The 24,434-nt window shown below is 49.0% G+C and overlaps 1 protein-coding gene across 3 annotated transcripts in view; it reads right to left on the bottom strand.

The window, feature by feature from the left end:
- Window positions 1-24,434, bottom strand: part of sema3a (semaphorin 3A) — a 126,425-nt gene that overhangs the window by 16,680 nt on the left and 85,311 nt on the right. For all 3 annotated transcript variants that reach the window (XM_033040218.1, XM_033040219.1, XM_033040220.1), the window contains exons 6-13: window positions 23,436-23,529; window positions 19,397-19,516; window positions 18,489-18,631; window positions 15,443-15,557; window positions 14,966-15,035; window positions 12,372-12,516; window positions 3,125-3,344; window positions 2,561-2,652 (exon numbers count right to left, since the gene is read on the bottom strand). In XM_033040218.1, the coding sequence (XP_032896109.1) occupies window positions 2,561-2,652; window positions 3,125-3,344; window positions 12,372-12,516; window positions 14,966-15,035; window positions 15,443-15,557; window positions 18,489-18,631; window positions 19,397-19,516; window positions 23,436-23,529 (999 nt within the window). The remainder of the gene's footprint in view (window positions 1-2,560; window positions 2,653-3,124; window positions 3,345-12,371; window positions 12,517-14,965; window positions 15,036-15,442; window positions 15,558-18,488; window positions 18,632-19,396; window positions 19,517-23,435; window positions 23,530-24,434) is intronic.

Genomic DNA, 24,434 nt, shown 5'->3' with positions numbered 1-24,434 from the left:
TATAGCCAATGAACTGGCCTCAACTACCTTCTGTGACAGAGAATTCCAGAGATTCACCACTCTCTGTGTGAAAAATGTTTTCCTCATCTCGGTCCTAAAAGATTTCCCCCTTATCCTTAAACTGTGACCCCTTGTTCTGGACTTCCCCAACATCGGGAACAATTTTCCTGCATATAGCCTGTCTAACCCCTTAAGAATTTTGTAAGTTTCTATAAGATCCCCCCTCAATCTTCTAAATTCTAGCGAGTACAAGCCGAGTCTATCCAGTCTTTCTTCATATGAAAGTCCTGACATCCCAGGAATCAGTCTGGTGAACCTTCTCTGTACTCCCTCTATGGCAAGAATGTCTTTCCTCAGATTAGGAGACCAAAACTGTACACAATACTCCAGGTGTGGTCTCACCAAGACCCTGTACAACTGCAGTAGAACCTCCCTGCTCCTATACTCAAATCCTTTTGCTATGAATGCTAACATACCATTCGCCTTCTTCACTGCCTGCTGCACCTGCATGCCTACTTTCAATGACTGGTGTACCATGACACTCAGGTCTCGTTGCATCTCCCCCTTTCCTAATCGGCCACCATTCAGATAATAATCTACTTTCCTGTTTTTGCCACCAAAGTGGATAACCTCACATTTATCCACATTATACTGCATTTGCCATGCATTTGCCCACTCACCCAGCCTATCCAAGTCACCTTGCAGCCTCCTAGCATCCTCCTCACAGCTAACACTGTCTTAGTGTCTATCAAATGTTGCGATAGTCCCTGCCTCAACTACCTCCTCTGGCAGCTCGTTCCACACACCCACCACCCTCAGGTTCCGATTAAACATTTCCCCTCTCACCTCAAATGGTCTGGACCCGAAACGTTGCCCATTCCTTCTCTCCAGAGATGCTGCCTGTCCTGCTGAGTAACTCCAGTTATTATGTCTATCCAGCATCTGCAGTTCCTTCCTACACATTAAACCTCTGGTTCTTGATTCCCCAACTCTGGGCAAGAGACTCTGTGCATTCACCCAATCTATTCCCGTGATAAATTTGTGCACCCCTATAAGATCACCCCTTAGACTCCTGCACGCCAATGAATAAACTCCCAGCCTACCCAATCTCATAGCTCCAGGCCTCGAGTCCTGGCAACAACTTCATAAATAAATAGTGTTATAGGTATTGGTTATTGTGCCACATCTTGTGATCCAGTGAAAAGCTTCTGTTTGTCAGTTCACACTGTGTGTGGGTAGAATCATATACATACACAGCTGATGCAGAAACACACTAGAGTGAGTTCAGTCTATAGTGTGGCAGCGTTAGAGTGTTTATAGTGTTACAGCTGCAAACAAACTCCAGAAATATTATATAGGAAAGCATCAAGTAGAAATGAAAACTTGTTGAAAAGGGTTATATTTAATGTGAGTGTTTGGTTCCCCACCCGCTGGTCAAAGTTACAGTTAACAAGAACTACCTTAAAAATACTCGATTACGGTTCAATCATCTAGTTCTTAATTCTTAAAAGACAGTGAGTCTCCCCGATCTATTCCGCTTATGATTTAGTACACCTCTATACGATCACCCCTCATCCCTCTGCACTGCAAGTAACAGATTCCCAGCTTGTCCCAACCTGTCCCTGTATACGATCACCCCTCATCCCTCTGTGCTCCAAGTAACAGATTCCCAGCCTGCCCCACCCTGTCCCTGTATACGATCACCCCTCATCCCTCTGTGCTCCAAGTAACAGATTCCCAGCTTGTCCCAACCTGTCCCTGTATACGATCACCCCTCATCCCTCTGTGCTCCAAGTAACAGATTCCCAGCTTGCCCCAACCTGTCCCTGTATACGATCACCCCTCATCCCTCTGTGCTCCAAGTAACAGATTCCCAGCTTGTCCCAACCTGTCCCTGTATACGATCACCCCTCATCCCTCTGCGCTCCAAGTAACAGATTCCCAGCTTGTCCCAACCTGTCCCTGTATACGATCACCCCTCATCCCTCTGCACTGCAAGTAACAGATTCCCAGCCTGCCCCAACCTGTCCCTGTATACGATCACCCCTCATCCCTCTGTGCTCCAAGTAACAGATTCCCAGCCTGCCCCAACCTCTCCATCAGTCAGCTATAGCTGGCCCTGGTGTTGAGCTGAACTCCAGGATAGAACTGGTTCCAGCCTGGTTCAAATGCAGAGCACATTCAGAAACTCTGCTCTGAGCCCGATGTCAAAGGCTCAGTACAGCGTCTCGTGCTCTGGACAGAGAGAGCCTTCCTTGCTCCAGCTCCCTTCTCCCAAAGAGGAAACATGAAACTGATCCGAAACCCCAAATTAAAGCATCTCAATAAAGGGTGAAGAAAGATGTATCAATGAATACTTTTAACACCAGGATCGACAGATTCTTGATTAGTACGGGTGTCGGGGGTTATGGGGAGAAGGCAGGAGAATGGGGTTAGGAGGGAGAGATAGATCAGCCATGATTGAATGGCAGAGTAGACTTGATGGGCCGAATGGCCTCATTCTGCTCCTATCACATGAACTTATGAAAGCTTCAGATCAACAAGAGACGGAGATTCACACCTTCAGCACCGTCACTTCCTCCAGCAACACCTCTTCCAGGTCACGCCAGGTCTTCCGTGGAATGGACACGACCTTCAGAACTGTGCCCACATCTGTACCAGGGTAAACAATGAGTTAGAATGCACCACCACCCAACCTGGACCTCACCCAGAGCAAAGCCCACATCTGTAACGGGGTAAACCACCAGTTAGAATGCTTCACCCAACCTGGACTCCACCCCCACCCTCACCTCACCGCACCTCACCCCCACCCGCACCCTTGACCCCACCCCCACCCAACCTGTACCCCACCCACACCCCCACCCCACCCCCACCCCACCTCACCCCCACCCTCACCTCACCTCACCCCCACCCTTGACTCCACCCCACCACCACCCAACCTGTACCCCACCCACACCCACACCCCACCCCACCTCACCCCCACCCTCACCTCACCCCACCTACACCCCACCCACAGCAAAGCCCACATCACCAACCCCGACACTCACCCTACCCACCCCAAACCCCCACCCCCCCCCCACCCCCACCCCCACCCTCACACACAGGTGGGTGTGGGTGGCATTACCTGTCCCGATGAACATGACATCGTATTGTCCATCCTCTGCCTCTACGCGATCGACGGCGATCTGGGTGAAGTGGAAGTCTACGTTGGTCTTGATGACAATGGGTCTGTTGTTGACGGGGAGGACGGGGTTGTACATGGCCGGGTGACCCCTGGCAAAGGTCATCACGTCATCGGGGAAATCCTTGGTTGAGTCAAAGCCTCCAAATGTTTTGCTGGGACACTTGGAAACAAGAGATCAGTTGGGGAATAATACTGGAAATCTAGTTCATTGAATCACGAGCGTATCGAGGGGTGTAGATGGAGAAATATTCCTCATTGTCAAAGAAATGGTGGCACAGCGGGTAGAGCTGCTTCCTCACAGCGCCAGAGACCCGGGTGCTGTCTGTACGGAGTTTGCACGTTCTCCCTGTGACCTGCGTGGGTTTTCTCCGAGATCTTCGGTTTCCTCCCACACTCCAAAGACGTGCAGGTTTGTAGGTTAATTGGCTTGGTGTATGTGTAAATTGGTGTATGGGTCCCCAGTGTGTGTAGGATAGTGTTAGTGTGCGGGGATCGCTGGTCGGTGCGGACTCGGTGGGCCGAAGGGCCTGTTTCCGCGCTGTATCTCTAAACTAAACTAACACAGGATTGCAAAGCGATGAAATTAAAGGGGGGAAGATGAAATGATGAATGGTGTTACTACTTGGAACTAAACTAAACAAAACTTCAGAACAGGACAGGGCAGCTGGGAAGAAGCAAGATGGGAGCGTGTGACCGGCAGCAGGACATTGCTGGGCGTGTGGGACTCGGCCGGAGAGACCACTGCTGCAACCCCATGCTCCTATATCTAAAGGGGCTGCTCTTTGCCTTCTGGCTGCACTTCACACCCACCATCCTCATCTTTGGACACCCTGTGTGTAGGGGAGAGGGCAGGGCTGAAGACGTCTTGGTTGGGTTGTGTTGCTCCTGGGCCTGGCCAAGCTGGCCATCCGCGAGTCACGGCTCCAGGCGGGAGAGGGCTCTGCCCGAGCCGGCTACCCGCCCGCCCCTTTACTGGAGTTACGTCCGTGCCCGGGTGGTGTTAGAGAGGGGACTACACGCTGTCCACGAGCCCCATAGAGGGGTCCCGGGACCACTGGGCACCGCGGGGGGTGGAATGTATCCTCGATGGGGATTGTATTATTGTTATTTAATACTCAATATATTTGATATTTAAGAATTGTTTTGTTTTGTACTATGGTGGAGGTTTGTTTGTATTTTTGGTAAATAGCTAATTAAAATTATATATTTTTTGGTTAAAAAAACCCAAAAAAACACAACACTCCCCACTGTCCACTCGACTGCCCACTGTCCAGTGATGACTGCGCACTCTATGTCCGTGTTGGACTGCCCACTCTACACAGCCCGCGGTTCAGTCACTGAAAGTAAGCATGCAGGTACAGCAGGCCGTGAAGAAAGCCAATGGCATGTTGGCCTTCATTGCGAGAGGATTTGTGTTTAGGAGCAAGGAGGTCCTACTGCAGTTGTACAGGGTCCTGGTGAGACCACACCTGTGCAGTTTTAGTCTCCTAGTGGACATTCTTGCTATTGAGGGAGTGCAGCGTAGGTTCACCAGGTTAATTCCCGGGATGGCGGGACTGACATATGATGAAAGATTGGGTCGGCTGGGCTTGTATTCACTGGGATTTAGAATGAGAAGGGGTCTTATATAATCATATAAAATTCTTAAAGGATTGGAGAGGATAGATGCAGAACATTTTTTCCCGATGTCGGGGAAGTCCAGAACCAGGGGTCACAGTTTAAGAATAAGGGGTCGGCCATTTAGAACTGAGATGAGGAAAAACGTCTTCACCCAGAGAGTTGTGAATCTGTGGAATTCTCTGCCACAGAAGGCAGTGGAGGCCGATTCACTGGATGTTTTCAAGAGAGAGTTAGATTTAGCTCTTAGGGCTAAGCGCGACTCTGTGTTGCAGCGGCCCCTACGGCCTGTCTGTCTTTTTTTATTTTTTGTCTAGTTTAATGTAGTTGTTTGTGTTTTTTAATAGTGTTTTTAAATGTGTATATGTGTGTGGGGGGGGAGGGGGGAACTTTGTAAAAATCTCTTCCCTGTACGGGAGACCCGACCTTTTCCCTGTCGGGTCTCCGTTGTCGTTGGGGCCTAGCACCGTGGAGCAGCCTCCAGCCTGAATGACCCGGGGGCTCCAGTCCCGGAGCCTGCGGAGCTGCGGACTTACCATCGTGGGGCTGGCCGGCCTCGGAGCGTGGGGAGCGGTGGTGACTCGCTGCTGCGACTCGACCACGTAGCTCGGAGGCTCCAGCTGCAGCCGCAGGTCCGGTGGACTGGGACATCGGGAGCTCGCGGGTCCGGGTGGAGAGACCGCTTCCCGGAGCTCCCGCAACGCGACTTCTCTAGCCCGTGTTGCGGGGTTGGAACGACCCGGAGCGGTGCCGTACATCGCCCGGCGCGGCTTCATGGCCGTGGGACATTCCAGCGCCCGCTGGGGGGCTCCAACTTTGTGACATTTAGACCGGGAACGGGGCCGTACATCGGCATTTCGTTTGGACCTCAAGGGGTCCAAATGACAATAAATTGAATTGAATTGAATTGAGACTTATCATCGCTCGCCTGGGGCTTCGACATCGGGAGAGAAATGGAGAACAGGGGAGAGAAAATACTTTGCCTTCCATCACAGTGGGTCCACTGTGATGGATGTTTCTGTAAATTGAATTGTGTGTCTGTAGGAAATTGTCTTTGTTTGTATGGCTGTGGAAACGGAGTTTCGTTTGAGCCTCACTGAGGTTCAAATGACATGTAATAAATATTGTATTGTAAGGGAATCAAGGGATATGGGGAGAAGGCAGGAACGGGGTACTGATTGTGGATGATCAGCCGTGATCACATTGAATGGTGGTGCTGGCCTGAAGGACCGAATGGCCTACTCCTGCACCTATTTTCTATGTTTCTATGTTTCTATGTTCTATGTTCTCACATTACAGCGCGTTAGAGCAAGGCAGACATTTTGTGGTGGTGGACACTGCTCTGGATGAGATCCAGCTGTGGAACGATGCTCTGCCCGGGGATTAGCTCAAGTAGCAATGCTTTAATTTCACAACACTTCACACAGAAGCTCCCCTGCAGGTTATTAACCTCGACTCGCCAGATATCACACTCATCATCTCTTCAATACTCTGCCGATGAAATCACACTGTGGACAGTTACTAATGGGCACTTTTACATCACACTGACACAATCCTTTGTCAGCACCTGAACGATGGCGGGGCCCAGAGCAGGTTGGACAGGTTCATCACAGGCAGCAGGTAAAGGCCAGGGGGGCAATGTAGTCCTCATGCAGTCTGGAGTCACAGAGACACAGAGACACACAGAGACACGGAGACACAGAGACACAGAGACACACAGAGACACACAGAGAGTCACAGAGACACGGAGACACAGAGACGCAGAGTCACAGAGTCACAGAGTCACGGAGACACAGAGACACAGAGTCACAGAGACACACAGAGACACACACGGAGACACAGAGACACAGAGACACAGAGACACAGAGACACAGAGACAGAGAGAGACAGAGAGACAGAGAGACAGTCACAGAGACACAGAGACACAGAGACACAGTCACAGAGACAGTCACAGAGACACAGAGAGACAGAGAGACACAGAGACAGAGACACAGAGACAGAGAGACAGAGTCACACAGAGAGACGGAGTCACAGTCACAGAGCCATAGTCATACAGCATGAAGACAGGCCCTTTGGCCCAACTCGTCCATGCTGTCCAAAATGCCCCGTCTAAGCTAATCCCATTTGCCCGCATTTAGTCCATATCGCTTCACCTTTCCTGCCTGTACTAGCCCAAGTGTCTTTTAAACATTGTAATAGACCCAGCCTCAACTACCTCCAGCAGCTTGTTCCATACACCCACCACCCTCTGTATAAAAACGTTATCCCTCAGGTTCCTATTAAATCTTTCCCCCCTCACCTTAAACCGATGTCCTCTGGTTCTTGATTCCCCTACTCTGGGTAAAAGACTCTGCCTTCATCCTATTCATTCTCCTCATGATTTCATACACCTCTACAAGATCACCGCTCATCCTCCTGCGCTCCAAGGAGTAGAGTCCCAGCCTGCCCCAACTTCTCCCTGTAGCTCAGACCCTCGAGACCTGTCTACATCCTGCTATAAACTTATAAAGTGGATGCAGTTCTCTTCTCGGCAAACTGAGGAGACCAGGGGCCGGCTTTACCCCTCATTTTTACCCTGGTGTTTAGTTTAGAGATACAGCACGGAAACAGGCCCTTCGGCCCACCGAGTCCGTGCCGACCAGCGATCCCCGCACACTAACACTATCCCACACACAGGGACTATTTATCGCATTCATTTACCGAAGCCAATTAACCTACAAACCTGCACGTCTTTGGAGTGCGGGAGGAAACCGGAGCACCCGGAGAAAACCCACCAGATCACGGGGAGAACGTGCAAACTCCGTACAGACAGCACCCGTAGTCAGGATGGAACCCGGGTCTGTGGCGCTGTGAGGCAGCAGCTCTACCCGCTGCACACAGTACATGGGCTGGAATGTAATTGCAGGCTGACTGTGGGCAGGTTGAAGGGGCTGACATGTTGCGATGTGCTTTGACATCTCAGTAATAAAGCTGCTCTTTGGAAACATTCTTTCCTGTATAACAGCTCGTCCCGTAAGTGGACCCAGGTGGCGAGGCAGCCTCTAGAGATATCTGCAGTCTCCGAGACTTACAATTAAATATCTTGAACCATCTTTAAAGTGCTTTAGTGCTGCTCCAACAAGTAGCAGTGAAGATGATTTATGACAAGTTGTGGCAAACAGTAACTAATGGATGTAAGATCAAACAGTGTCACCTTTTCACAAAATACATGTCTCAAGAATGTTGAGGAATAGGTTTAAGTAAGGTGATGGGGGAAAGATTTAATAGGAACCTGAGGGGTAACTTTTCCACACAAGGGGTGGGTGTATGGAACGAGCTGCCGGAGGATGTACTGAGGCAGGGACTATCGCAACGTTTAAGACACATTTGGACAGGTACATGGATTGGATACGTTTAGAGGGATATGGACCAAATGCAGGCAGGTGGGACTAGTGTAGATGGGGCATGTTGGCCAGTGTTGGGCCAATTAGCCTGTATCCACGCCGTATCACTCTATGACTGATATTCATCCACAGTTTTACATTTTAGAAAGTTTTTTTTAAAACGCAATAAAAATGTTGAAACTAATATCTAATAATTCAGCCAAGGTCGGAGTTCAGACTGGTATTGCTGACTATCAAGATAATAATAGCTCCAATGAAACTATTTATTCTAAAACCATTACAATAAAATACAATATAGCATGAATGATTCAGGTGAGGTCTAGAGATCAGATCATTAAAGATTTAGCTTCTAGCCTCGCTGACCCAGTGACAATATTAATTACACAACTGAGAATCCAATTTCATTTCAACATTTTAACAGACCCGGGGAACGGAAGATCACCTGAAATATTAAACATTATAAATTAGGGGAGTCACGGTGGTGCAGCGGTAGAGGTGCTGCCTTACAGCACTCACAGTACCGGAGCCACGGGTTCGATCCTGACTACGGGTGCTGTCTGTATGGAGTTTGTACGTTCTCCCCGTGACCTGCGTGGGTTTTCTCCGAGATCTTTTCTCTCCCGCACTCCAAAGATGTACAGGTTTGTAGGTTAGTTGGCTTGGTGTAAATGTTAAAAAATTGTCCCTCGTGTGTATGTGTAGGATAGTGTTAATGTGTGAGGTTGCTGGTCGGCACAGACTCGGTGGACCGAAGGGCCTGTTTCAGCGGTGTACCGCTAAACTAAACTGGAGGCCAGCGACGTCCTGCGTTCAGAGACTGGACTTCCAGAAGACCATCAAGGCACCACAAAGGCAGTTGTTAAATCAAGTTCAACCACAAAGGGACAGGATTCAATCGCAGCACAGAGGAGCTCTTCGACAATAGACAATCGACAATAGACAATAGGTGCAGGAGTAGGCCATTCGGCCCTTCGAGCCAACACCGCCATTCAATGTGATCATGGCTGATCATCCCCAATCAGTACCCAGTTCCTGCCTTCTCCCCATATCCCCTGACTCTGCTATCTTTAAGAGCCCTATCCAGCTCTCTCTTGAAAGCATCCAGAGAACCGGCCTCCACTGCCCTCTGAGGCAGAGAATTCCACAGACTCACAACTGTCTGTGAGAAAAAGTGTTTCCTCGTCTCCGTTTTAAATGGCTTACTCCTTATTCTTAAACTGTGGCCCCTGGTTCTGGACTCCCCCAACATCGGGAACAACAGAGACATGGACTGTGGGGAAGAGAGGTTGGTGCTAGGGTCATCGCAAGCCAGGTGGTGAGGGCAGGTTTAAGGTGAGAGTGGAATGGGTGCAGGCTCTGATTTATTCTGTACTTTTTCCATATCTCTAGTTTCCCTCTCCCCCGACTCTCAGTCTAAAAAAGAGTTTTGACCCGAAACATCACTGGAGATGCTGCCTGTCCCACTGAGTTACTCCAGCATTTTGTGTCTATCTTTGGTGTAAACTAGCATCTGCAGTTCACTGGGGGAAGATTAAGTAGGAACCTGAGGGGCAACGTTTTCACACAGATGGCGGTGGGTGTATAGAACGTGCTTCCAGAGGAGGTAGTTGAGGCTGGGACTATAACAACATGTAAAATACACTTGGACCGGTTTAGATGAATATGGATCAAATGTGGGGAAATGGGACTAGTTTAGATGGGGCATCTAGTTGGTATGGATGGGTTAGGTCAAAGGGCCATGATTTATGAATTGACTCCTCCCATTTCCTCCAAATACAAGGTGTAGCCAGTGGCGGACTGGCCAGGGTGTCAGCTTGCCCAATGGTCTCCTGGCAACCAATATTTTTAGACCCAGTCCGCCACTGGGCGTAGCTATGGGATATGCACATGCTATGCCCTAGCTATGCCTGCCTCTTTGTAGGGTACGTCTAAACATAGGCACGGCTCAGAGAGACAGAATGAGATTGAGTTAGTGACGTGGGTGGGTGGGTGATGTGAAGTGGGTGAGTGAGTGGTGACTGGGGTGAGTGGGTGAGTGGATGAGTGAGTGGCTGAGTGGGTGAGTGATGTGAGTGAGTAGATGTGAGTGAGGAGTGAGTGATGTGAGTGGAGTGAGTGAGTGGGTGAGTGGGTGAGTGAGGTGAGTGAGTGAGTGATTGAGGAGTGAGTGAGTTGAGTGATATTAGTGATGACGGTGAGTGAGTGAGTGGATGAGTGGATGTGAGTGAGTGAGTTGATGGAGTGAGTGAGTGAGTGAGTGAGGAGTGTGATGTGAGTGAGTGAGTGAGTGGTGAGTGATGTGAGTGAGTGACGTGAGTGAGTGCAGAGTGAGTGATTGGAGTGAGTGGAGTGGAGTGATGATTGTGAGTTGAGGAGTGAACGGAGTGAGTGAGTGAGTGAGTGAGTGAGTGAGTGAGTGAGTGAGTGAGTGAGTGAGTGAGTGAGTGAGTGGGTGAGTGAGTGAGTGGAGAATTGGATTTTCCATAACTGAAGGTAGTTGTTTATAATACATCGTCACTTCCACACTGGACAGAACAGCAACACTTCAGAGACTTTCCCTCACGAGGGCCGAATGGCCTCCTCCTGCACCTATGTTGTATGTTTCTATGAGAGGTGGTTCACAGCTGTCCACAGTGTGCTCGACACCTTCCAATACAAAGCATGATTTGATAAAACTATCTAAAGTCAGATGTGTTTAATCAATGGACAAAGACGGAAGGATTTAGTCAAACTAAAGTATCACTTCCTTTGAGAAGAGTTCATGTTTAGTACAGGCCCACCACCGATTTTACGCAACTGATGCGCAACATATGTCTAACATATATTTAAATTGGTTTTGTGTCTTTAGTCAGAGGGTCATTAATCTGTGGAACTCATGGCCACAGACGGCTGGAGGCCAAGTCAGTGGATATTTTGAACTCGAGACAGACAAATTCTTGATTAGTGCGGGTGTCGGGGGTTATGGGGAGAAAGCAGGAGAATGGGATTAGGAGGCAGAGATCAGCCATGATTGAATGGCGGAGTGGGCTCGATGGGCCAAATGGCCAAAATCTACTCCTATAACGTGTGAATGTGTGTATCTGATGCTGTTAAAAGCAAGATTTCCATAGTTCCTGTATATCACCATATTCATGCATCTGACAACAAACTTAACATAGACACAGAGTGCTGGAGTAACTCAGCGGGTCAGGCAGCATCTGTGGAGAACATGGATAGGTGACGTTTCACAGAGTGCTGGAGTAACTCAGCGGGTCAGGCAGCATCTGTGGAGAACATGGATAGGTGACGTTTCGGGTTGAGACCCTTCATCAGACGGAGGTTCCAATAAAGTCAACTTTGGACAAAAAGCTCAACTTGACTGAGATAGGGATGCAAGGCAATTGATCATCTTTCAAGACTTGTCAACATCTGTGAGACTATGGATTACTTTAAAATGAAGAGAAACCAGGAGAATGGATAAAGAATAAAATGAAGATGAAAGTTTGAGGAAGAAGTTCACAGTTGAATCCTTTGAATTAAATGTTTCTTTAGCTTTGACAATAAGTGAACTGCAAGCTGGATTGAAAGCCAGTTCTATGATGAACCATTTACAGTATTATTGATGCAAATATTAATTTTACAAAGACAATTAACCTACAAACCTGCACGTCTTTGGAGTGTGGGAGGAAACCGGAGAAACCGGAGAAAACCCACGCAGGTCACGGGGAGAACGTGCAAACTCCGTACAGACAGCACCCGTAGTCAGGATTGAACGCGGGTCTCTGGGGCTGTGAGGCAGCAGCTCTACCCGCTGCGCCACCGTGCCCTTCAAGTAAACCTCGCTTGGGACCTAAATAACCCAATCTCCATCCAGGGGTGTCTGCACCCCAATAACACTGTGTGGAACCGACATGAAGACACTGAAGCGATGGTGAATGTTCAGTGGATCAGATAAACAAGGAAGCATTGACCAAGCGGGAGGGGAATGGAAATACATTCTAACAGGAAGGCACAGGGTGCAAGCTCAAAATAAACGTGCAAATTACGTTTTGTTGTTACAATTAAAACCGGAGGTAATTTGAAACCTGTTTTCTTCCTGATATTGAACATTCACAGACGTGTTAATGACTTTGGACATCACATTTACACCAATCTCACTCCATTCGACACAAGCTGGTTTATTTAACATCAGCATTAAGAGCACTCACTGTTCCAGGGCGAGGGTAGGGTACCCGTCCTTGGTAGGGGACCCACTGGTAGCTGGGGCCCTCTCTGTGAGCGTAGGGGCCCAGGAACACTCTCCTGATGTTCACCATGTTATACATGCACACCGCAGACCCCTTGAAGATGTTGCTGCAGACAGAAGATTCAGAACATGGTTACCTGCCATTCCTGGCCACAGAGACACAGAGACACAGAGTCACAGTCACAGAGACACAGAGACACAGAGACACAGAATCACAGAGACAGAGAGACACAGAGTCACAGTCACAGAGACACAGACACACACAGACACAGAGTCACAGAGACACAGAGACAGAGACACAGACACACACAGAGACACACAGACACACACAGACACAGAGTCACAGAGACACAGAGACAGAGACACAGACACACACAGAGACACACAGAGTCACACACAGACACACAGACACAGAGACAGAGACACAGACACACACAGAGACACACAGACACACACAGACACAGAGACAGAGACAGAGACACACAGAGACACAGAGACACACAGAGACAGAGACACACAGAGACACAGAGACACACAGAGACACAGAGACACAGAGACACACAGACACAGAGACAGAGACACACAGACACAGACACACAGACACAGAGACACACAGACACAGAGACACACAGACACAGACACACAGAGACACACAGACACAGAGACACACAGACACAGAGACACAGAGACACAGAGACACACAGAGACACACAGAGACACACAGACACAGAGACACAGAGACACACAGAGACACACAGAGACACACAGAGACACAGAGACACAGAGACACACACAGACACACAGAGACACAGAGACACAGAGACACACACAGACACAGAGATACAGCGACAGAGACACAGAGACACACACAGACACAGAGATACAGAGACAGAGACACAGAGTCACAGAGATACAGAGACAAGAGTCACAGAGACACGGGGACACAGTCACAGAGTCATAGAGTGATACAGCACGAAACCAGTCCCTTCGGCCCAACTTGACCACACTGGCCAACACACCGGCCACCAAACTACACTTGTCCCACCTGCCTGCGTTTGGCCGACAGCATATCGCTCTAAACCTGTCCTATCCATGTACCTGTCCAAATGTCTTTCACAGTTGTTATAGTCCCTACCTCAACTACCTCCTCCAGCAGCTCGTTCCAGACACCCACCACCCTCTGTGTGAAAAAGTTACCCATCTGGTTTCTATTAAGTCCTCCCCCCCCCCTCATCTCAAGCCTCTGCCCTCTGGTTCTCGATTCCCCTGCTCTGGATAAAAGGCTCTGTGTATTTACCCGATCTATCCCTCTCATGATTTTATACACATGTATAAGCATCCCACAGCCTCCGAAAAGTCGCCTATTCCTTCTCTCCATAGATGCTGCCTCTCCCGCTGAGTTCCTCCAGCATTTTTGTCCACCTTTGATTTTTCCAGCATCTGCAGTTCCTTCTTAAACAGACAGCATCATCACCATCAGTCGACACTGTTGGGAAAAGACATGAAGCTGCTCCATATCCCACACCACGCCAGGAGACCCAGGTGGCAATGTCTCCGTTGGCTATTTAATTAGTTATCAAACACCTGAACATCTGGTCATTTTAATGTGTGGATCGGAATGTTCGCTGGGAAGGAAATTCCCAACATCCCGGAAACTCTTTGAAGTTCCTGCTGCAATGTTGGGATATTGTCAAGAGTGACACAGAATAGCCCAAAACTCCTGTCAATGGGATGTCTGTTCATAGGTTCATACATTCCTGGAGCAGAATTAGGCCATTCGGCCCATCAAGTCTACTCCTCCATTCAATCATGGCTGATCTATCTCTCCCTCTCGACCCCATTCTCCTGCCTTCTCCCCATAACCCCCGACACACGTACTAATCAAGACACCATCTTGCTCTGTTGCTTTGAATGAGTGAACAGTAATCAGTGTAGATCAGTTTAGTTTATTGTCACGTATACCGAGGTAAAGTGAAATGCTTTTGTTGCTTCTAATCGCATATTGTCTTTCCGCTGACTGGTTGGCACACAACAAACCTCGATACACAGTCATAGGCCCCTCGGCCCAACTTGCCCACGCCGGCCAACATGCCCCAGCTACACTAGTCCCACCTGCCCGCGTTTGGTCCATATCCCTCCAAACCTGTCCTATCCATGTACCTGTCTAGATGTTTCTTAAACGTTGGGGTAGTCCCAGCCTCAACTACCTCCTCCGGCAGCTCGTTCCATACACCCAGTCACCCCTCTGGTTCATATTAAAGTCACTGAAAAAGTCACACCTCTGGTTCATATTAAATTTCTCCCCTTCACCTTGAACCTATGTCCTCTGGTCCTCGATTCCCCTACTCTGGGCAAGAGACTCTGTGCATCTACCCGATCTATTCCTCTCATGATTTGATATACCTGTATAAGATCGAAACATGTGACAATACACTGAACTAATCTAAACTGAACTGATTACTGTTCAATCATTCACAGCAACAGGGAGGTGTTGAAGCAAACACCTGTGCATCGATACACCTGTTAGTTGTGTTCATTCATATCTGTTGGTGTTACCTAGAGGTGGTAAAGATGGCGTAGATGGTCGGATTCTTACGATCCTTAGAATTTAACACGTAAACGTCCTCTGGAAGACAAAATTATTGTTTTATTTATTTTGTGAAATGAAAAAAATAATTGAAGTTTAGTTTAGATATATAGCGTGGAAACAGACCCTTCGGCCCACCGGGTCAGCACCGACCAGCGATCCCCGCATATTAACACTATCCTAGGGACAATTTACATTTTATACCGAAGCTAAACCTGTACGTCTTTGTAGTGTGGGAGGAAACCGAAGATCTCGGAGAAAACCCACGCAGGACAGGGGGAGAACGTGCAAACTCCGTATAGACAGCACCCGTAGTCAGGATCGAACCCGGTCTCTGGAGGGTGAAGCAGCAGCTCTACCCGCTGCGCCACCGTGCCGCCTTGTCTATATATCTCTAAACTAAACTAAACTAACGCAAGTTCACACATTTGAGTTGTTGTACTCACGTAATTCATCGAAGTGAGTGTCGATACCGTTGGGACCTGGCACGGCACAAACCAACCGGGCTTTCAGGAAGGTCACCCATTTGTTGACCAGACTCCTGTGGCCACCAAAGTCGTTCTGGTAATAGAGAGAAGGCAATGAGTGGGGAGTGTCAAACGGTGACACAAATAATGGCAAACATCAACACACAGCATCAGATGGACCTCCAGAGGACCAGCCACATCCCCACACATCCCCGCACACATCCCCACACATCCCCACACATCCCCACATCCCCACACATCCCCACACATCCCACCCACACACCCCCACACATCCCACCCACATCCCCACACATCCCCACACATCCCCACACATCCCCACACATCCCCCACACATCCCCACATCCCCCACACATCCCCCACACATCCCCCACACATCCCCACACATCCCCCACACATCCCCCACACATCCCCCACACATCCCCACATCCCCCACACATCCCCCACACATCCCCCACACATCCCCACACATCCCCCCCCAGCCCCACACAGCCCCACCATCCCCACACACCCACACAGCCCCACACATCCCACACACACACCCCACACAGCCCACCCAACAGCCCACACAGCCCCACACATCCCCACAAGCCCCCACACAGCCCACCCCACACCCCCCACACCCCCACACACCCCCCCCACACCCCACACATCCCCACACATCCCCACATCCCACCCACACCCCACACCACCCCCACATCCCACCCACATCCCCACACATCCCCACACATCCCACCCACATCCCCACACATCCCCACGCATCCCAGCACATCCCAGCACATCCACCCACATCCCCACACATCCCCACGCATCCCAGCACATCCCAGCACATCCCCACACATCCCCACATCCCTACACCACATCCCCACACATCCCCACACATCCCAGCACATCCCCACACATCCCAACACATCCCCACACATCCCCACTCCACATCCCCACGTCCCAGCACATCCCCACGTCCCAGCACATCCCCACACATCCCCACACATCCCAACTCCAGAGACCAACTCCAGATCAGTCTGAAGAAGGGTCTCGACCAGAAACGTCACCCATTCTTTCTCTCCAGAGATGCTGCCTGTCCCGCTGAGTTATTCTACCTTTTTGTGTCTATCTTCAGATCCCAAGTCCAGATCCCCGGTCCAGTCCAGAGGTCCAGTCTAGAGACCTAATCCAGCCCCACTCCCCAGACATGTTGATTTGGGCACATGGTCCAGTTAGCTGTGGTCCCTCTCCGCTCCCCTCCACCGTCCAGTCTCAGTGCCCCGCCCCGGGATGCCCCCCACAGCAGCTTCAGCAGGGGTAGGATTGTACATACATTAAAGTCTCCTGCACAACCTCCCACACCCACCTTCCTCTTAGCTCAGTACTCCACATGACGTGGGAGCGGCCCCTAACCCTGGTCAGGAATTTCCACTTCAAACACAAAGACTGCTTGCCATAATCGCACTTGGTTTCACTTTATAGGAACAAATTGTCAATGACAACGTTTCCTGGCCTTTTCCCAGGAGGGAGGGGGAGAGAGGGGGGCTGAGGGGGGGGGGGGGGGGGGGGGTGTTGATGAGACCCACATGGCATTCCTGTTGTGGATTCCCACCAAGCTATGGGTTTGTGAAGGCTCCACTCTCAGTGGTTGATCCACGCCAACAATGCTGCTGGCAATGACAGCACAGGGCGAGTCTCACACACAGCAATATCTCAGCTCTTTAGTCAGAGGGTGGTGAATCTGTGGAATAACATTAAAGCAGCACTTCACTTTGTCTGAGTGACCTCCAGTGAGTTAGGTCCCAAAATATGGCACAGACTCAACCAGCCGACGAGCAGGTGGAATTAGCTTTCACTCATGAAACCACGGGGTTATGTTTACAGGTACTTCAGCACCTGGTCAGAGTGGATGTGGAGAGGATGTTTCCACTAGTGGGAGAGTCTCAGACCAGAGGCCACAGCATCAGAATTAAATGACGTTCATTTAGGAAGGAGATGAGGAGGAATTTCTTTACTCAGAGGGTGGTGAATCTGTAGAATTCATTGCTACAGAAGGCGGTGGAGGGCAAGTCAATGGATATTTTTTAAGGCAGAGATCGATTCTTGATTAGTACGGGTGTCAGGGGTGATGGGGAGAAGGCAGGAGAATGGGGTTGAGAGGGAACAATACACCAGCCATGATTGAATGGCGGAGACGACGATGGGCCGAATGGCCTAATTCTGCCCCTATCACTTATGAACCTATGAAGTTATGAATCAGTCCACTGCACATACAACACGTACATATATGAAGCATATAGACACAAAATGCTGGAGTAACTCAGCAGGCAGGTCAGGCGGTATCTCTGGAGAGAAGGAATGGGTGATGTTTCAGGTCGAGACTCTTCCTCAGACATATCCAGCAATGTGCGAAAAACTATCCCCAAACCAACCACAGTTTAACCAAAGTTCCAGACTTTGTGCAGTTATTTTTCCTGTCTCCTCTCAAGAACTGCTGTGATCTCCTCATCTCTCCCCACAGTCCCCTTCCTGAATGTAAAGGACTTTGGCAATCACTTAATGCGGCCTCACCAAAGTCTTATACAACTGCAACATGACCTCCCAACTTCTATACTCAATGCTCTGACTGATGAAGGCCAATCAAGTGCCATAAGTGTTTTTTGACCTTCCTACCTACCTGTGACTATACCTATATGTACCTATACAACACTCCCCAGAGTCCTACCATTCCCTGTGTAGGTCCTGCCCTAGTTAGAAGTCCCAAAATACAGCACCCACATTCAATTCCATCAACCATTCCTCAGCCCACCTGGCCAATCGATCCAGACTTGACAACCAGTTATTGAGCTTTTGCAGTTAGTTGCTTTAGGCCCTGGCTTTTAGTTTTTTTAGCTTAGAGGTACAGCGAGTGAACAGGCCCTTCGGCCCACTGAGTCAGTACCGACCACTATGCCAGGACAGAGTTCTCTTCTGAATTCCAGGCCGTCTTTGGAACGGTTGGTGCATGCCCTGACTCACTGACCTTGCAAATCTGACCAATTCTGGAGTGCGTGGCTTTTCCTGAGTATTCCCCATCCAATGCATTCTCACGGAAAAAGAAAAAGACTTTATCATCCTCTGGGTAGTCGCTTTCTGGGATCAAGTGGGCACCAATAAATTTAGGTTCTGGAGAGAAAGATCAACAAACTGTTAAAACACAGGGACTAAAGTTTACTTTAGAGATACAGCGTGGAGACAGGCCCTTCGGCCCGCCGATCACCCCATATACTAACACTACCCTACACACACTAAGGACAATTTACAGAAGCCAATTAACCTACGAACCTGTACGCCTTTGGAGTGTGGGAGGAAACCGGAGCACCCGGAGAAAACCCACGCAGGTCATGGGGAGAACGTGCAAACTCTGTACAGACAGCGCCCGTGGTCAGGGTGGAACCCGGGTCTCTGGTGCAGTGAGGCAGCAGCTCTACCCGCTGCACCACCGTGACGCCCCAAAATAACAATCCAATTTTTCCTTTCTGTTCCCTAACCTATGAAGGCTAACACGCAAGCCTTCGCCACAATGAAGGCTAGCCTTCTTCACAATCCTACTGAACTGTGTGGCCACTCTGGACTTGTTTCAGTTTAGTTTATTGTCACGTGTACCGAGGTACAGTGAAAAGCTTTTGTTGCGTGCTAACCAGTCAGCGGAAAGACAATACATGATTACAATCGAGCCGTCCACAGTGTACAGATATGCTCCCCGTGCAGAGAAGATCCATCATCAGTAGATGAGGTCTGTAGGAAGGAACTGCAGATGCTGGTTTACACTGAAGATAGACACAAAATGCTGGAGTAACTCAGCGGGACAGGCCGCATCTGCGGAGAGAAGGAATAGGTGACGTTTTGGGTGGAGACCATTTGCAGTAGATGAGGTCTACCTGTACTCACCATTCAACCACCTGGAGTCGTGCTGCTCCGTCCGTATGGGGTGATGATGACCCAGGGTGCGGAAGATGGCAAAGTCTCTGCCCATGAAATCGGCCGCTGTCCCAGAGTACAGCTCTCCGTCTGTGATGGGGAAACATTGTTATAGCTTGAGTTTCTCCAGGGAACATTTGGACAGCTATTCACCGCGCATCGTCTACAGTATCCACATGCATTGGAATGTCAGTGTCGTAACAACAATCACCATTACATCTTCCCCCCTTAACCTTTCATCGCCTTGCAACCCTGCCGTAGTTTAGTTAAGTTTAGTTTAGTTTAGTTTAGAGATACAGCGGGGAGACAGGCCCTTGGGCCCACTGAGTCCGCACTGACCAGCGATCCCCGCACACTAACACTATCCTACACACACATTAGGGACAATTTACAATTTACAGTCAATTAACCTACAAACCTGCACGTCTTTGGAGTGTGGGAGGAAACCGAAGCACCCGGAGAAAACCCACGCAGGTCACGGGGAGAACGTGCAAACTCCGTACAGGCAGCACCCGTAGTCAGGATCGAACCCGGGTCTCTGGTGCAATGAGGCAGCAGCTCTACCCGCTGTGCCACCATGACGCCCCTGTGTCTTGCCTCCATCTCAGTCCCTACTGTGTGTTCTGTCTTCACATGGAGCAGGCTCGCATCTCTCGGAGTGAGAACTTTTTCAAAAATAGGCATAGCTTGTGGAGACTTTGTAGTGGAACAGTAAATATTTAAACAAGAAACTGTAGACTCTGGTTTACAAATGAAGACACAAAGAGTCGGGCTCTGCCTGGGGTGGGCGTGAGTTGTTGATTCCTCGCCCCCATCTACTGATGTTCTCCCTGTCACATACTCACCCACCCACCCCACCTCAATCCCACCGGCAGGTTGAGAGTGACTAGCGGAAAAGCACATTCTCTCCACCCCCCCCTCCCCCCCCTCCCCCCCAGTGTTCAGATCAGTTCTGTTCCGTTTAGTTTTTTGTCACGTGTACCGAGGTACAGTGAAAAGCTTTTGTTGCGTGCTAACCAGTCAGCGGAAAGACAATACATGATTACAATCGAGCCGTCCACAGTGTACAGATACAGGATAAAGGGAATAACGTTTAGTGCAAGGTAAAGTCAGTAAAGTCCGATCAAAGATTGTCCGAGGGTCTCCAATGAGGTAGATAGTAGTTCAGGACCGCTCTCTGGTTGTGGTAGGATGGTTCAGTTGCCTGATAACAGCTGGGAAGAAACTGTCCCTGAATCTGGAGGTGTGCGTTCGTTTTCACACTTCTGTACCTCTTGCCTGACGGGAGAGGGGAGAAGAGGGAGTGACCGGGGTGAGACTGGTCCTTGATGATGCTGCTGGCCTTGCCGAGGCAGCGTGAGGTGTAGATGGAGTCAATGGAAGGGAGGTTGGATTGTGTGATGGTCTGGGCTGCGTCCACAATTCTCTGCAATTTCTTGCGAGCCTTGGACGGATCTGTTCCCAAACCGTGCCGTGATGCGTCCGGATAAAATGATTTCTTCGGCGCATTTGTTCCCAGGTCTCTGCCTCGCTCTCTCCACAGTCTGATCCACCTGACCTGAATCCATTATTGCTGCCTCAGGAATTATTAATTTCTCCAGAAATAAAAATAGAATGAACTCCCAAGAAAACTGTCCGTAACTTGCGACGTGAGTTGGGACACAATCCAGCTCTTCAGGGAGTGAAGCTGCTGTTTAATTTCCTGCCCGTCTCCGATCTCACACGTGTGATTCACCCAGCAATTTCCCGTCTATCTGGAAACAATATCCACATGGTGTACCAACAATATCGCCACCTCATCTCGCACATCATGACTTCTCCGCTTCAAAAAGCAAAAGCCCCAACATGGACTTGTGGCTCCCGTATTCTTTAGTCCACTCCAGCAGGCAAGTGAACCATCCTATCACAACCAGAGAGCAGTCCTAAACTACTATCTACCTCATTGGTGACCCTCGGACTATCTTTGATCGGAGGTAGACAAAAATGCTGGAGAAACTCAGCGGGTGAGGCAGCGTTTATGGAGCGAAGGAAACAGGCAACGTTTCGGGTCGAAACATTTCTTCAGTCTGAAGAAGGGTTTCGACCCGAAGCGTCATCTATTCCTTCGCTCCATAGATGCTGCCTCACCCACTGAGTTTCTCCAGCATTTTTGGCTACCTTCGATTTTCCAGCATTTGCAGTTCCTTTGTAAATATCTTTGATCGGACTTTGCTGGCTTTACCTTGCACTAAACATTATTCCCTTTATCTGTATCTGTGGACGGCTCGATTGTAATCATGTATTGTCTTTCCGCTGACTGGTTAGCACGCAACAAAAGCTTTTCACTGTACCTCGGTACACGTGACAATAAACTAAATGAAACTAAACTTCTTATGAAGACTGTGATTGAACTGAACTGTGGATTGAAAACAATCGGTATCTCTTAACACGTAACATGCCCGACAACCTGGACCGATGCATAGGCACAAAGAGTCAGCGAGTGATATAATATGGTAACAGGCCCTTCGGCCCAACATGTCCCAGCTACACTAGTCCCACCTGCTCGCATTTGACCCATATCCCTCTAAACTTGTTCTATCCATGTACCTGTCCAACTGTTTCTTAAACGTTGTCATAGTCCCACCCTCAACTACCGCCTCTGGCAGCTCGTTCCATAAACCAACCGCCCTTCATGTGAACAAGTTACCCCTCAGGTCCCTAATAAATCTTTCCCCATTCACCTTAAACCTATGTCCTCTGATTCTCGATTCGCCCACTCTGGGCAACTCTGTGAGTAGGTATGTTATAATACTTACCTTCAGCAGCGCTGCAATTCTGCCACTGGCCGTGTGCGCGATTTTGGTGCCTTTGAGGGGGGGGGGGGGCGCGGGGTTAAATCGGGTTTTTTTCCTATCTTGTCTTGGATTATATTTCGTTGGAGTGCAAGCTTTTGCTGAAGAATCGTTCCGACGGGCGTTCTGTGTGGTTTTTTTAAATCGCTCGACAAGTTCAGCGCTGGAGTCATTTTAAAATCAGCTTCTAAAGCCATCAACGCCGACAACGGGGACGGATTTCACGTACGGGACAGGTAAATGAAAGCCGTTTATTTTATGTATAAAAGTGCTCCTTAAGTTGCCTTTAGTTCACATTTTAAGTTGCGAAATGGTGATTTAGTCCCTATACAAACCGGCAGTATTTTTCATGCCGATATGGGGTTTAAATCACAGCAACCACAACGTTCCAAATGGTCGCGTTTCAGAAAAATCCACTTGCAAGATGATTTAAATGGCCATTAATTTACAGGTATTAAACATTAAATTCCTTCCATTTGGCCTGTAAACCCATGACAATGAGAATATTATGTTATATTGTGAATTCTTGTGTGTATATTATTTGGACACTTAGGCTATTTAAAAATGTTAATCTTTTCTTAAGAAATGGATAGATGTTTAGATCTAGTAATTGAATTTTGTAATTAGCTACAATTAGGTAACAAACTAATTATATGCTTTAATTTCAAGTCATCTAAGTAAGATTGTTTCATATTTGTTTCAGAATGCTTTAATCTATAATAACTGTAACTTTCTTTCAGTTCTCTTAATTTTTAAGAAAGTTATGGCCATTTGACTGTCCTCGATCACAGCTTTTGTGTTAAGTCGAGTAAAAGCAATAGGGAACAAGATGCTTATTTCCGAGTATGAAAATGGCCATAACTTTTTAATACTGAAGATATGAGTGAATTAGGTGTCAAATTAAACTTCTTTTTATGCTTTATCTGATGGGATAAATTGCAGACTTGATTTTTAAAATCTCAAAATGTTGTAACATTGCTACTGTGAGTCGAGGTGGCTGTGGCTTGGTGTTTGAGAAGTGAGTCGTCACTTTGGGAGTCACATCGGGTCTGCACTTCTGGTTAGCTTGCTGCAGCACAGTGAGCTGCAGGCTTCCACCGCGGAACCACTCCCCACCCCCCCCCCCCCCCCCCCTCTCCCCCCCCCCCCCTCTCCCCCCACCCTCTGCGTCTACTCACCAATTAGGAGGGAGGTGGTCAGCAACCTCGGGTCGTAAGGACTTTTCCCTCGTCCGTTTTCAAAGTGCGAGGTGACGAGCTTGAAGACGTGTTCCTAGTTGCACGAGAGAGATGCGGTCATTAACAGAGGGCAAGGTGTGTGAGCAAGGTGTGTGGCCCAGGTGTATGGCCAAGTTGTGTTGGATAGTGCTAGTGTACAGTGATCCTTGGTCGGCACAGATTGGATGGGCCGAAGAGCTTGTTTCTGCACTGAATCTCTAAACTAAACAGTCACGGTGGTGCAGCGGTAGAGTTCTTGCTTACAATGAATGCAGCTCTGGAGACCTGGGTTCGCTCCTCACTACGGGTGCTGTCTGTACGGAGTTTGCACGTTCTCCCCGTGACCTGCGTGGGTTTTCTCAGAGATCTTCGTTTTCCTCCCACACTCCAAAGACGTGCGGGTTTGTAGGTTAATTGGCTTGGTCTAAGTGTAAATTGTCCCCAGTGTGTGTAGGATAGTGTTAGTGTGCGGGGATCGCTGGTCGGTGCGGACTCGTTGGGCCAAAGGGCCTGTTTTGGCGCTGTATCTCTAAAGTCTACAGTGAAGTGAACACTGGGCCAACACAGACTGGCGACAGGGTTGAGTTAGTGCATTGCCCAGTGGGCATCAACATTGACTGCTCAGCAGAGTAAACTAATCCCCAGTTTCAAAGCACCCACAACATTATTGTGGTCGTGAACGATTTATTTTGAGCAGATGGATCTCAGAGGAAATTGCACCAACTGCTTTGAAAGTCAAATGATAACGTTTAAACTGTTGCAAGACCATGAAGTAAAGAGAGCAAGAACTTGTTTTCATTTATGTTGCTTGTGCAGTGAGGAGCTGTGATCTAGTGTGGAATGCTGCAGTAACTAGAGACTGCAGAGATAGAGACTCATCCATCTGTTCCCACTTAGACAGAGTGCTCACTCACTGCCTTTGATCACAGTCACGGACTGTCAGAGATCGCTCCATCACCT

Source organism: Amblyraja radiata, chromosome 21, assembly GCF_010909765.2.
Source record: "Amblyraja radiata isolate CabotCenter1 chromosome 21, sAmbRad1.1.pri, whole genome shotgun sequence".
NCBI classification, from domain to species: Eukaryota; Metazoa; Chordata; class Chondrichthyes; order Rajiformes; family Rajidae; genus Amblyraja; species Amblyraja radiata.
The sequence above is the reverse complement of the archived record's forward strand: the minus strand, read 5'-3'. Positions and strand labels throughout refer to the sequence as shown.